The sequence below is a fragment of the Coturnix japonica genome, chromosome 8 (assembly GCF_054131305.1).
Source record: "Coturnix japonica strain WE chromosome 8, WE-NBRP24, whole genome shotgun sequence".
NCBI classification, from domain to species: Eukaryota; Metazoa; Chordata; class Aves; order Galliformes; family Phasianidae; genus Coturnix; species Coturnix japonica.
Genome location: NC_140670.1, coordinates 24,797,096 through 24,812,758, shown reverse-complemented (window position 1 = coordinate 24,812,758; position 15,663 = coordinate 24,797,096). Strand labels below are relative to the sequence as shown.

General features: G+C 41.7%; 1 protein-coding gene and 1 long non-coding RNA gene across 11 annotated transcripts in view; one reads left to right on the top strand and one right to left on the bottom strand.

Annotated features, from left to right (window-relative positions):
* RBM20 (RNA binding motif protein 20) overlaps positions 1 to 15,663 on the bottom strand; it is an 87,946-nt gene that overhangs the window by 58,407 nt on the left and 13,876 nt on the right. For 2 of the 10 annotated variants that reach the window (XM_032445461.2, XM_085554707.1), the window contains exon 1: positions 8,091 to 8,237. The exons of the other annotated variants lie outside the window; for them this stretch is intronic. In XM_032445461.2, the coding sequence (XP_032301352.2) occupies positions 8,091 to 8,104 (14 nt within the window). In that variant the 5' untranslated portion in view covers positions 8,105 to 8,237. Of the gene's footprint in view, positions 1 to 8,090; positions 8,238 to 15,663 lie in introns of those variants that run through there. 10 annotated transcript variants of the gene reach the window in all.
* On the top strand, positions 1,743 to 4,059 carry LOC146759992 (uncharacterized). The gene is made up of 2 exons (XR_014948741.1): positions 1,743 to 1,883; positions 3,216 to 4,059. It is a non-coding gene; the product is annotated as an uncharacterized LOC146759992 (long non-coding RNA).

Genomic DNA, 15,663 nt, shown 5'->3' with positions numbered 1-15,663 from the left:
ACTGTTGGAGTCCAGAGATTCCTTGAAGGAATCAGTTTGCCACACTGTCACCCCAAAGTGACAAATTCATCCACTGCAGCCACACTGTTTCTCCCAATAGCTTAATGACTTCTTTGTAACCTCCTCTCCAGCTTGAGCAAACTTGTCCAAACTGAAGAAAGCTACTGCCCAAATTGAAGGAAGGATATAAAAGTCTGTAAGTTGCTTCCACATAGTTAACTTGGAGAAAAGGAGATGCTTCTCTCCTTTTTTGGGATCACAGGTCCACTTTTTTTTCTTAAATGCCACTCAACTAGAAACAAACCAAGGTGACTGCAGTTCCATCACTGACTCCAGAATTTCACTGCTTTCAATAGAGTTTCACTTCTTGTAGCTCTTCCCTACTTTCTTCCCAGCACTTTCTGCAGGGATTATGGAGAGCCCCCAAACCAGCACATGACAGGATGAGACATGCAGCATCAAAACAAAACACAGCTGTCTGAGCATCTTGAGGAGGCCACCAACATCCTGATGGCCCTGAAAGGCTGAAACAGGCCCTCAATCCACTGGGAAATAGGGCTGCTGCCACACCAACAGCAGCAATACAGGTAGGAAGGGCTAAGAAAAATCCCAGCAAAGTCCACACAAAGTGGAACGTGGACTTCTAGAGGTTCAGGTGACACTTGGTTGCCTGCCTCCGAGGCCAAAAGCCAAAGCTTTGTGAGACAAATCCTTATCCCCTTGGAAGCCCACCTAAACCTATCAGTTTGCAGTGCAGAAACCACCAGAATCACCCAACACCAAATACCATCATCAAGGCTTTGCACTCCAAGCCGTGGCTTGAACATAAGACGTTCATCCCTACCCCCAGCACCATGAGGAACCCAGACAGGTGACTTTTCTTTGGAGCTTTTCCCATCAACGACCCATATCAATTCTCTCCATGCTCATTTAGAAGGAAAATAAACGAAAAATCAAGCCTTCTTAACCCTCTGCAATAAAGCTCATTCATTCCCATCTCACACGGAGATTCCCATGTGCAGCACACTAGTCTCATCTGTCATCAAGCGGCAAGAAAAGTCCTCTGTTCTTGACAAGCTAGGAGGTAAGAAAATGACTTTTGGTCAAGAGGGTCAGATGACACAGCAATCTCATCCTGGAATCTCATAAGAAATATCAGCCATTGCTGTTCATAAACACAAGCTTGGTTTAGCTATATTCAGTTACAGGCAGAGAAGGATAATTAAACAGCTCACGATATGGAAGACCTAAAGCATGTGCAATCTTATTTATGTTCTCTGCACCTGTGTTTTCTATGGTTTAAGTTCTAATACTGATCTTTTAAGTTGCACCCAGGGAGTATCCCAGTTCATTCACATGAGAGAGAGTAATACGTTCTATTTTTAAGCAACATACAAACAAAAAGGGATGCATCGTACTGGAGAGCTTTTCCAGTAGCCAAATATTCATTGGGAAATTACTATTGAATTGTTTACAATTTAAATTGTTTAAATGGTCTGGAGGCAATCGGAGTATTCCCAAGCCTCCGTGCACGGCTGTTTGGCTTGGCAGTGTGACTCCTTTCCCTTGTTCTCCCCACATTTATTGTCCCCTCCGTCGTGCTTCAACTCGCATTACTCAGTTCACGGTATTACGGAAATCTCTCGTGCTCATCTTTCAAACCGGACTGCAAACCCACCCGGAGGAAAGAAACCACACAATCCTTATTAAAGCCCTCTAATCCTCAGCAAAGTCTTAGAGGTAGAAACAAACCCTCCCTCTCCATTTGCACGGCAGCACCAAGACCTCTCAGCTGCGGCACAACCCCAGCTACAGCAGCACCCGACAGCTCTGCGGGACGGCTGCGCTGTGCCCACCAGGGACACCCGGAGCCTTGCAGCAAGGTGGGTATGCAGAGGGGTCAGGGCAGCAGCCGTACTTCTTCCCTGTGCCGACAGATCTCTTCTGCCCTAAATAGTGCATGAGAGAGCACCCGCAGCCTCGCGCTGTCACTTAGCTCTCCTTTCACTTTGTGCGCACATTTTAGCGGCACCTAGTAACAATTAGTGCATTGTACGTCATTTCAGCCCTTATTTTGTTATCCTACACAGACCTTACAAGGGTTAATGGGTTTTTCCCAGCTATTTTTGCTTTATATATTACTGGGGGAAAAAAAGAAAAAGAAAAAACAAAACGAAACAAAAAAAACCCAAGTATCTATAATCAGTTTGGATATAGAACCCAGACTTCTCAGAAAGTTAAGTTCAAGTCACAAGCTCCAAAAATCATAGCCTACAATAAATAAATAAATAGATAAAAACCTATAGAAGGAAGATGAGACTGAATGATCTGTATCCACGTGGGGGTTTCTGAGGTATGTAACCCTTCTGTTCTTCCATTTGATTTTAAAGGGTATGTAGGACACAGCCCTGTTTGTGTCAAGAATGCTCCCCGATAAGCTTAAAGGGTGTACCTGGCTCTGTAAAAGGACAGATTTACAAACAAAAAAAAAAAGTCCTTCCCGGACAGCTCATTCAAAAGGAAACAAAAAGTTTCAGTCAACGTTTACAATTTCCATGGAGTTGGATGAGACCATTAAAGGTTATCTACTCCAACTTCTTTAATCTTTAAATGCAACACCAGAACACTACAAGAATTCAAGCCAGTCACCAGTTGACTTGAGCGTTAAAATGCATGGACTGATGATCATTAAGTTTATTTAGGTTTTATTCCCTTTCTGTATTCCCTCAACACTTTAAAATGCAAATGCATTAAATAATTATTTGACGTGAAAGGCACGTGTTTTACAACTGCTGTAGTACACTGACATTTAACTACAACATCAAAATGCTTTTGCATTTATTCCCTGTACCATTCGGACAACACTTACTGAACACAGCAAGGATTTCAATTTATGCCAGCACAAATACGAATATGCTTGCTTTGAAGAAACAGCAGCTATATCTCAGTGTAACTCCCGACAACCTCACAAACCCCTCAACCCAGTAATTCCTTGGATTTGCTTTCCCCCACCCCCTGGGCTGTCATCTTGCCCCGAGCCTCACAGGAGTACAGAATTACACATGAGAGTTACTTAAATATTTACTTTGAAAATACTTGACTGAAAGAGGATAAAAGCCTACCGATACATGCTTGGTTACTACTGATTTAATATCAAGTTGTTGCCATTGTGGGTTTGTTTATTTTTAATACAAACCATTAATTTGCTTCCACAGACATAACCCACAGAGGGCTACACAGCACGAAGACAGTCAGAAGTGAAGACAAGCTGCCATATGGATTAACACAACTGTTCTCGCCACCAGGACCTTCCTCCCACAGCCTGATTTCAGAGCCTTCTCCATCTAAAATACTCTGCTTCTTGAGAAGCAGCCCTCCAGCAGTCCTCTTTCTATTTAGGATGATGGAGTTTCACCATTTGCAAACTGCTGTTAGCTGCAGCCAGCCCCGCTGACACATCAGCTCTATTTTAGTTTGCTGCAACTTAAAGATATACTTTGAAGGAGACTTGGTACAAGAGAGGAAGAATTGCAGATTTCTTCCATAAGAATCACAGTTTAAACGTTCAGAGCACATCAGCCAAAGCTGTGCTACTGAACAAGCAAAGGAATCTCAGCTGACCACAAAAAGCCCCAAACGGCAAACATGCTCAAAGTTTGCGACTTGCCATAAAAACGAAACAAGAGCTAAAGCTCTCTGCCGCCTCCTGCTCAGCACGGCACCTCCCCAGTGCACGCTTTGCTTCCACATTGAAAACGGGCAATGCCTTGGGAAGTTTTACACGCCTTACACACCAGGAGTGCATACACAAAGCTCACCTACGAGTTTCAAGAACGCATCATTACAGCTGCAGCTGTCACCTTCCCATCTTGCAGCCTTCCCCAAAGATTTAATGTTCCAGAAGCACAGATGGCTGTAATCATTTTTTTGTTGTTGTTTTTTGTTAATTAGGACTGCATCGTAAAACACACCGTGAAACACCTTTATTTCTATATTAAAAATACTGCATATATTAACGCACAGTGAGCTGGGTGCTGATTTAAATAAAACTTGAAGGCAGAACTTTGTAACGTGTTTTTATTACCATTGCTCCTAATGCCTAGAAACAGGTAAGTCAGTGCACAGCACCCAATTGCCAACAAAACCAAAGAGATTAAGCAATAACAGATGCCCAACAAATCTTCCTGACAGGATTCGCAGAGACATAAGAAAGCTTCAATCAAATTAAGCACTGCTACTTTTTGGAAATGGATGATTGAATTCACTAACCAATATCTCTATTAGCTGAAAATGGAGGGAGAAGGAAATTAAAAAAAAAAAAAAAAAAAAAATCAATGAGAAAAAGAAATTCCTTTTGAAACCTTCCGACCAACACCGAAATTTTAGATTCTCCATTCACCAGCAGTCTGCACAGCTCAGGCGCTGCACTCTGCTAAGGGCTGGTTGGTACTGTGATGCACCTGAGGTGCTCTCATTGCACGTGGCAAGAGGAATGCACAGTTGTTTGAGGCACAACTTGTTTTTGTTTTGTGCACTCTGCCTTACCAAAATCAGCTCAACCCAAAGTCAGCTAACCAAACTAAAGGCATAAGTGTAATACACCTGCTTACAAAATCCTGACTGGATACCGAAAGGAATAAAAAAATCACAAGATTTTTGTGACCATAAATACAAAAAACAGGCTAAATAGCGTCCCAGAATTAATTACTGGAAGTGTTTTTCCTGTTTTCCAAAGGATAAGGATCCTGTTCAGCCTTTAGGGTGCAGAACCTCCCATGGATAATCAGCCCTAACGCCAGGCTCCCACGCTACTCGGAAGCTCTGACAGCACAGGACCCACCAGAAACCAGCCCAGAGAGCAGCTCCCAGAGCCTGGAACTCCCAGGTGCTCCCCCAGCCATGTCAGCCACACAGATGTGCTGCATTTTTACCCTTCTCCACATCCTGTTCTCTAAAGCAGATGTGGGGGCTCCTGGGACTCTGACAGACAAACCTTTGTTCACTCTTGACTGGAGGGCATCCAAGCATTCTTGCTGAAGAAAATGGGGTTTCTATGTTTCAATTGTGCTGCAAAGGGGAAAAGAAATCACCAATTCCCCTGGTTTTCCAGCTGCCGGAGTTACCAGCACCTCCCCAGGTCCAGCACTTGGTTTATTTTCAGGTTAGTTTGGTTTATTTTCTCTCTTAACACCAATACATTAATATAAACAAGCTTCCATCAACATAACAGCTCCAGGGTTTAAGGTCTGCTGATAAGAACTACTTGTAGAACAGTGTGAAAAGCCCAAGCACAGCTGCTATTTATACAGGACTATACAAAGCCAATAATGGATACAAAAGTTTACCCTCCTGCTCTATTAAGCCAAAATTCCCATTCCTCCTTTAGTCAGTTCATTGAGAATTTCAATATTTATTCATCTTACAGGCTGCTTAATGAGGCTTAATACTGGACAATAGTACCTCATATGCTTAAACATCAGTGGGGGACTCCCTGCCACATTTCCTCAAGGAAGAGGTCACGTGCCTTCCAAGTGTTTGGAGTAGTAAGGCAGAATACATATGTGGCTTTAATAGGATTTCTGAAATGGCACACTTTGTTCTGTGATGTACATACAGTGGAAAAAAAGCCGACTGTCAAGAACTCCTCCAGAGCGTATGATACTCAAGAAAGGTCACTGCTTCCCAAGGTGACACACGATGAGCAGAAAGTCAGGTTTTGGTGCAATTAAAAGTCACCACAACAAGCAATAACATACAAAACTCAGGTTGCTGTAGGGGCAAAGCTGCACCTACTGCCCAAACATTTTGGCTGACGATAGGTGGCTTAATGAAGAAATCCCAGCTCTCTGGTGGAAACGCACAGAGGATCTGACAGGGACCAAAGGATCTCATTGTATCGTGCACTTTTTCTTTCTTGCTTTTCCCCTACATGTGCATGACACCCTCAAGAGAGGCAAACAACACTAAGAAAGGCTAAATTCCCTTCGTATGACAACTTGGCAGATCCCTAACCAAATACAAGTCAACGTACAAACAGGCAGTACGCTTTTTAGCAGGTAAATGTTTTTGCATTTACATATGCAGCCCTAGGAGTCACTGGAAATTAATCTACACATGAAAGCCACAGAATCGGTGTTTCAGAACAGTCTCTGCTGCTAGATTTATACACTTTTGAAGGAGCATTTGACAAACCACATAGGAAGAACCATAAACATTTATAACAAGGGCTGTCCAGGTTGTGAGATTCAGTTTTATTACATTTATTGCGTAGTAGGACAGCATGTACCTAATACAAGAATAACACTCCTGGCCACGTCTGCAATAAGAAATAATGATAATAATAAACAAAACACAATGATAACATTTTCAACATTGTCACTCCAGGAACAGGGGGATTGTCAGATTGAGATTTACTTTGGGTTTTTAATATGATCCCTGTTTTTCAAGCGAATCCGTAAGTGAGAAATTACCCATACAGATTTAGATCTGTACTATAAGCGAGGAACATCATCAGCTCCCCTTACTAAACTTTAATACTCAGTGGAAAATACGTAAATTCACACATTAAGTCCTGCTGAAATTTTGCAAGTGGGTCTGTAGAGAACCACATAGGGCTTAAACACCTGTACTGGGTACAGTGATTCCTTTCCCTTCACCACCTCCCTGCCTAGCAAAGGAAACACTGTCACTGTATCAAGGAAACCAAAGGCAGAGTGAAAGCAACTGTTCCACCAAAACCACGCACCGGATTTATCCCAAGTGTTGCACATGACCCCTTAAGAGATTTAAGCTGATTCTCATACTTTGCTGCAGAAAACTGAGCACTGTTTATCGCTGTTGATTTCCTAGATTTTAACGGTTAATTTGTTTGCATTATTTTGCTCAGCTTTTAAATTCCAATATAAACAAAGTCAATGAGAACCCACAGTTTTCAGTTATGCAAACGTGCTTTACTAACTGACAAGCACAGACAGAGCAACAACTCTGCAGTTAAGCTGCTCTGCTCTTCCAGCACTGCAGGGTCCAGGAACAAGGAGCAATGCTACGCTGAGACATTAAGAAGTTAAAAAGTTGACTGAACAAAGTGAACAAAAAGCTCCATTTAATTAAAATATTCTTAAATGCAATAGAAAAAAAATATATGTACTTATCCTGAAAGTTGACCTTATAAAAATAGATAAAAGAACAAATATAAGTAATATTTAATACTTGAAAATTGTTTCTTATTATTTAACTCATGCATTGAGCACCTCCCCAATTAAAAAAGCCAAGTGAAGGTGACAGGCTTTCCCATGAGCTGCTGGTACCCCCTGGCAGAGCTGTCATCCTCGGAGCCCCAAAACTCCCTGAGCCTTGCTAGCAACTTTAACGAGCATCCTTAAAAATAGAAAGAGCATTTACGTGACTTCTCCTATCTAGGTATTTTAAATAGCAGTGCTATCAGGCAGTCACCCCAGGAGGTACAAAGATACGTTGTCAACAATGAAAAGACAGAGATAATGTCTTCAGAGCCCAACCCCTGACCTGACAAAATCCAGGGCCCGATATTGGCCTCCACGTCAAAAATAGACCATCAGAAAGCAGCAAACATTCCCCCTGTTATCTCACAGTTCCTTGTTTTGCAGACTGCATGGAGCACTTCACACAACGGCATCGGAATCTGCCGTAACCCATTTGAGAATGACTCCTGACTCCTGTGAAGCGCATGTGATATAAAGCACATTTCTCAAGGGCAATAGGAACAACGAAGAGAAACAAACTGCCTTAAGCCCTTTCTCTTGTGCCTGTGTGTTACACTTCAAACAGAGCCATAGACGTTGCCTTTACAAAGGCCACCACCACTCCGTTCACGAGAATTAAAATCAAACACTCATCTAGACCTCCATCTGCCTTTTGCTAATCCACACAATGCTATCACACTCTGGAAGCAGATATACCTATTACAGAAGACCTATTAGCCGCACACAGCAGTAACATATCCTACCGCTCCCTTCATTTTTACGGACATAAAAAAGAAGCATTATTAATTTCTAACCGCTACTCAAAGAATCACAACAAACCACCACCAGTGAATTAAACAAACACGCTACCTTTTCTGATCCATTATCTTTGCTCTCCCGTTTTGTCTTTCTCCAACCAAAGCTCAGTGGTTCCCCATTTCCTTGCTGAGTGCCCGCTGAACTCTGCAGGGTTCTGCTGAGTGCTGACCGAGCTGGGGCAGCTTTAGCCTCCGCCAGCAGGAAGCCTAGAGATAAGTGCTACCCTATGGAAAGTTTATCTTTTGAAAGGGAACAAGAGGCTGGAACCAAAGGCTGGGAGAGTCTGTAAGGTAACAATTTGGTACAGCCCGTAGATGAATTGCGTAGTAAGTGCGTTGATAAAGACAGTCACTAGATGCCACCAATTGCTAATAAACTCATTTTAACAAACAGGTATTAGACCCAAACCTCTCCACTGCAGATTTTTAGTACTTTATAACAAAACTAAATATATCAGCTTCTGAAGTACTCAGCTTCATTAACAGAAGGCAGGTATCTGCTGTTGCTGAGACACACAGCCTTCTTTGCAAAACAGTAGAACCAGTATTTTTCCTTTTTAAGGCTGTCTTGCATAAGAAACATTTTTCCCCCCTATGAAAAAACTCTGTTTTTATTTAAAAATAACACGTTCTACCTCTGGATTCCGTAAGCTGACTTTTCCCAAGATCATTCAATAAAGAATCTCCAAGATGTTTCTGAAATTCACATTCTGAAGGCAGACCCTACAGACACCCCCTGAAGTTGCAATTTGTTTAGGAATTCCATGCTGTGACAAGAGCACATGGCTGCATGAAGACCTTCTCACCCTAAAGAGTGCTGAAGGACGGTCTTGAAATCTGCACACAAGGAACAAAACAAATTAAACTCACCCATATACATTCTACTCTTCCCAAAAGGAAATAATTGATATTTAATAGAAAACCTTAGAAATAACTAATATTTATCTTTAAAAACCTTCAGGTGTAGTAGGATTCTAAGAGATTAAAGAGTGAGGCAAAAATCCTTAAATCCCAAGCTGAACACCTCTGCCCATAGTTAATGAAAGGAGAGGTATTAGCAACTCGCTATACTCACAGCTGATAACAGCCCAGTGAAAAGTATAACACACCTTAAAAATCAGCAGCTGAAAATCAGCCTTTTCCCTACAATATCTGTTCCCCAGCATGCATTCCCTCTTACTTAAAATATCATCTTCACAAATTAAAATGAATTTGTTATTTCTAAGCCTGGTTTACCAAATGAAAACACTCAACAATGAAATGCTGAAAAAAAAGTCATGTTTTTTTCTGCAAGCTGTCTGAAAAAATAATTCCAGTGAGCACTGTGGAGATTCAGAGACGCCTGAATAGCTTCATTTCATGTATGTTCAGCTTGCAGCAGCAACAAGTTTGACCTGCCGGTCCCCCATATGGAGGGTTCATTTGCCACAAAAGCAAATTCCCGCTTTAGCAACACAGTTTGTGTTTTGAGGTTGGCTTTGTTTGTTTGTTCCTTCTGCTATACAATATTCTTGATGATAGACAGAGGAAAATCTGCTTTCCTTCTGTATACATACATATAAACAACAATAAAAAAGAGCAATTTAAAATAAGAATAAGCCAATGTCCCTCAGAAAATAACAGCTACTTGAACTTATATTTCTGAACATAACATATCAGGAGAACAAGTGCAAAAACAGTTTAGCGAGCAAAAGGGAGCTCTGATATGCACCAACATGAGACTTGTGCTAAACGCTCAGCACCAAAACAGAAAATACCCAATTACAGCAAATTTCCTGCCGTGCAACAGCACACTGTTGCTGGCTGATAAATAACCATGCAGCTTTGCCCATAACATCCCCATCAGCTCTTCCTGCATCTCCTTCGCACCCAACCATCAGCCAGGAGCTCTGCACAGAGCAGTGCAGCTCAGCCGCACCGCTCGGTAACCCCATCTATGATTTCTGCCAATTTCTCTCTACAAAATGCACAAGCAATTAAGCAGATTGTGGATTGTGTTTTGGTCTTGTTCTGCCTTTTAACCCTGAAACCCTACACATTCTGTGTGCTGCAAGTTTGCTCCCACCCTCTCCTCTGCAATTTGGATCTTTGTCAAGGTAAACACGCAGAGGGGTATCAGATAATATATCTATTTGTCACATGACATCTTCATAAAAGCTTCCACTTTTAAACAGAAAAAGTGGCAGAGCAAAGCAAGAAATTTATGCAGAACTACTTCATAGTTTTCCCTGTATCCTTCCAACAGAAGTTACTGTTCAACATAACTGACTTAAATACACGCAGACCCAAGGAGACAACCACAGCGTACATTCCTACACTGCTGATTAACAAAAAACTACCTAATGGGGACTTATAAGAAACAGGGCTGACGCGAGAGGAGCAATGCAATCATTAAGAATTTTAAATGAATATTTGCAACACATATAATATATATATCTTCCTGCATATATGTATATGCATATATATTTATATCTTCCTGTACCTGAATAATTTTTAAGCTAATGCTGTAATACAATCACCTCATACTACCCTTGTAACCAGACAGTGACGTGAAGAGACTTTAACCACAAAGAACTACTTCTAAACAGCCAGATTTACCCCTACAGATCTCTCAAAATTACAAAAGGAGTGTAAATACCACAAAATACACACTAGGAGTCACATCTTTCCAACACTACTTCAAGGGTCATTTGTGCCTGCTCTGCCACTTGAAGCCGTAGTGGATTTAAAAGCTGTTCTGATGCATCAAGAACTGAACTCAGAACATCTTAATAAACTTCTCAAGTTTCTACAACAAATAGCGTCTCACAGGCTCGATAGTTACAGGCTGAGTGTAATTTGGCACTTATGATTATGAGAAACAGTCAAAAGGCAAAAACCTTTGCTTGCTTGGTGAGAAACTAAGGATCTGGGAGATTGGGATGGGAAGGAAAATCCAGGGTAAAAGAGAGACCAGGGAAGGGCAGAAGAAGTGTAAAAATGCCATCCCTTTTTACCCTCCTTTGTCCCTGTCACTGCAGAGCCTGTTTCTACACTCTCATTGCAGAAGACACCAAAAGAGGAGCCAAGCAATAACGCTGCTCCACAGACTTGGGGGAACAATGAATTAGAAACAGTAATGAGCTCTCTCCTACTCTTCAGTTTCCAAAAGCCAGTCATTAATTCTCTTTTACACAACAAGCCTTACAGATCAGACTGGCAAAGCACATTCATCACCACCAATACCACAGTGAGCAAAGATAGCCTGAGTCAGTGAACAGGGCTGGGCTGTGCAACTGTGAGCAGCCACTGGTAACTGTAAAATGAGAAATGCACCATGTAAACCTCTCCTCATTCCTTCCTCCCATACAAGAGGATGTTTTGAGGCTCAACTGCAGAATTCTCCAGTGATGTTTCTTTCAGTGATGAAAGGGAAAGCACAATACCAGCCCAGCAATGCCGTGCAGGATAAAACCATAAGACACCACTCAGTAAAACAGTATCACAAGCAAACATGGCATAACCACTGAAACAGTGGCTGCATTAGAAACTGCTCTTCTTCGCAGAATGCTGTTCAGCTCCAGTTCCAAGCGCCCTGTTCAAGAGAAGCCTTCACAGCGACCAACTGCACCCATAGCAGCCTAGGGCAGCTGCTCCATGGATAATGAGACCAATGTGCGATATTCAACCCATTTCAGGAAGTTTTCTCATCCTTTCCAAAAGCTTGTTAATACCATGTATTTCTGTCTTACTCCTCCGTCCATCCCATTTTCCTAGGCTTAACTAAAGGGTAGGACAGCTTAAAGTAGTGCCCAGAAAACCCACTCTTCAGGACAACTGCCAGTGGATCGAAACTTCCCACCACAGCCTTAATCTCCCTTAAAGACTTCTTGGACATGGGTTCAAGTAAGAAGCCCTACACAGCTGGATGCCAAGATGTACCAGGAGCCTTCACTCCCCAAATCCTGCCTCTGCACGGCAAGGCTGCACCTGTCCCAGTGCAGTACTCTGGCGCTTTTAATTAATGCTGAGAAAATCCTAAGCTAAGTACCTACTTAAATTTGATGGGTTTGCCATTCAAATGATGGTGTACAAGCCTAATAAAAGCACCAATTAGTAAACAACATTACTGCACGAACACAAGCAGAATTATGAGCATCCACAAGCTGCAATCAAGTTGAACTTCACCACCGCGCCCACGCAACTAGTGGTGCTGGTTTTATTTTAGATCACTGCAAACAAACAAACAGTCCTACTGCTTCTCCACAGAACAGGAGAGGAATCACGGAGCACTACTAGAGAAACTCACAACTGAACAGATGTAAACTACATTACAGACCTTATGAAAATGGATTTAATTTCCCTAAGCGTAGCTTGGGGTAGCTAATCCAAGTTGCATACCTAGTTCTCTAAGAGCTTTGAGAAGCAATCAATCTTCTTGTATTCACCAATGAGCTTTCTGGTAATCTGCAGTTTTCACAATGTAATAAAGAACATTGGAATTAACCAGCTATTGTCATAATAGCCTGTTGATCTTGTAATGGTCTCTTGGTTACTTATTGGGTATGACAGAGCATGCAGCACAGCAAAACCACACAGTGCTGATTGCATCACGTTCTGCCATCTGGAAAACATTACAAGATAATCGCCAACACTGTGAAGTCTCGTGAATCCATTCTTCATATACAGTATAGCCATCTGAGCTCCAGAAAGAGCGTCTGAAGAGTGATTTGCAAAATACCCTACTGAAACCCTAAGCAGGATATTGTTTTAAATAAAACCCATAACCAAGTACAAATTTCAGCTTATGTCCTTAACCAGATACATACTGATGCAAATCTCTGCTGATAAATTGTCCTGCTAAATCCATTCTTGCGGCGGATTACTTAGCTCAGGGAAACAATGCTGGGATCTGGTTTTCCAGTACTAAAGGTGATTTGAAGATCCCCCAGTGACTGGTTAGCAACTTCTATTTGGTATGAAGGGATACAAGAGCATGCTGGCATCTGAAAGCAGTGCAAGAATTTAAGGTCATCGTTCCCAGCTACTCAGAGAGTGGCGGGAGATGGCAACAAACAGAGCCCCAGGGTTTCACAGGGCTGCTAGGTGCAGGAACTGTTGCTCACAGGCAGCTGCTGAAGACAAATACTACCTAAAGAATGAAACAGAGAACCCTGCAACAGCCCAACATTGTGTTTTGCGCAGTCACAGTTGCCTCTAATATGGCCCACCTCCCCTGCCAGGAATGCCCAGCACTGCCTGTTATTTCAGGCCCACACTGAATATGCTGCAGATGAGCCAACATGCTCCTGCCAGCAGGCAACAGCACCACTTCTGTCACGTGCAGCACAGTTCACACAGCAGCACCTTGATCCATTTCTGTGAGCCTTGCTGCAGGGCTGGAAGCCAGTGTGGGTCAGTAACACACAGCAGAGAAAACCCCCTCACACACAGATCCCCTTACACTCCATGCAGTGGTGTTTTGTTTTGTTTTCTATTGAGACAACACCAAGCCTTGAAAAGGCAATTTGTGCAGAGCTCAACAAACAGCATCTCTGGACTGGCTTTCCTATACAGCCATTCCCATCTTACTTTCAAACATTTGATATACAACAGGAGTAGTATCACTTCTCAAGAAAATATTTCCATATATACATAAATACATGCAAGCCATGAATCATAGAATCCTTAAGGTTGGAAAGCTTCTAGAATCACTAAGTCCAACTGTTGTCAGTCCACTCCCACCATGCCCACTGACCATGTCCCTCAGCACTGTTATCTCTATACTTTAACACCTCCAGGGACAGTGATCTCCCCCGCTCCCCCTTGAGCAGCCTATGCCAGTGTCTCACTGCTCTTTTGGAGAAGAAACTTTTCCTAACATCCAACACGAACTTCCCCCAGCACTACTTGAAGTCTTTGCCTCTCGTCCTATTGATGTTCTCAGTGTTCTCAGGAAAAGACCACCAAGATCATTCTTTAACCTACACTGCCCCTAAGATGTGTTAAAAAACCAATGGGCCTTTTGGACAATATCAATTGCTGTATGCAATGTAATTGTAATGCAGCTCACAAACAATGGGAGAACAATTCTTGGAGGACACAGCAGCCATGCAGGAAAGCACTCCTAAGTATTTATATGTTGGAAAATGTTAGCATCTATAGCGAATGTTCTCTAAAATAGGAGTTTCTTAATAAAATCAAATTGTATACCAGTACACAAACACACCCATACAAAAAAAAAACGTGTGGGCATTAAAAATATACATTTAAATGTTACATATATCTATTAGTAATGTCCAGATGCTTTCAGTTCCATCCATGTAGTACACAACACAACCAAGTTCTTTACTCTGTTTATCCTCTCTCGCTGCTATTAGATGATGTGACAGGAATCTCTGTATTATTTTTGTACGCTTCAGTTAACACCACTTTTACGACCTGGCTCTTTAGTTTTATTATCCACTTAAATTTCACATACCGTATGTGGAAGCAAAAAAAGAGGATTATTCTTTGAAAAAAAGTCTACTATTCAAACTACCTAAAGCAACAGTATGAAGTAAGCAAGAACTTATTTTCCCCTAGATTCAAAACAAACAGTTTTGCTCAACTAATAAATGTGTTTGTTACATCTACAGCATTCAAACAAACATACAAATACTCAAATGACTAAAAAAGGAAATACAGGTCTCCATTCTCCAGTAATTCAATCCAACCTATTGAAAAGGATGCTAGGGAATTTGGTGTCTGCTTTAAAACGAGATGAAGGTTTCAAGATGTTTTTAAGCTGGTGTATCAATCACATAGCTGTTCACTTGGTATGTACTCTTGGTATGTACAGATGTACTCTTCAGGATCAGCAATTCCACCAGATTCACGCCATACCCATACATTTCTCTTTCCCTTTCAATACTCTTCAATCAATTTTAAAGGTAAAAGCTTATGTTTAACAGATGAGTGCTTCTAAATCAAAAGCCGTCCAAATTTCCTGCTGAGGATAAACATACATATAATGGCTGCTTGCCCAAGACTGGAAACCATAAGTGCTCAGTGTTGTCAGGTGTTTCCAATGACAAAAACAATGTTCCAGAGGACAAATTCTGCAGGCTCAATTTCAAGTGCAGAAATACATGAACACAGCTAAAATTCACTGATGTTGTCAGGACTTAGGCACTTCTGGAGCAACGGGGCTTCAGCAAAACAGCAGAAGAAAGGGCACTTACAAAAACAAACAAAACAAGAGAACAGAATATTGTGAACTGAGCAGAAGAAGTAGACAAAGATTAGAGCAGTAAAAGTGTTGTGGATACTGCCAATACAACGTTTGTAGCACTAGAAACACTGGACTGCAGTCTGCAGTGGGTGAACAAAAAAAGAAATCTACAAATTTAATTAACCATTAAATTAGCCAACAATGCTCATCACTGTTTAGGTTTTAACTCTTAAAACACAACTCTTCATTTCTGAAATAATCATGTAACTTGCCTGCAGGTCAGAGGACTACACATTTCTTTACAAGATGACAGGTTATCAATCAGAAGTCAAGAATGGGCAACAGGACAAGATGGAACAAGAAGGGTAATGGCCAGAAGGATTTACAAAAGAGATGGTTCTCCAGGAGTTTTACAGAGAGTGGGCGGAAGCTT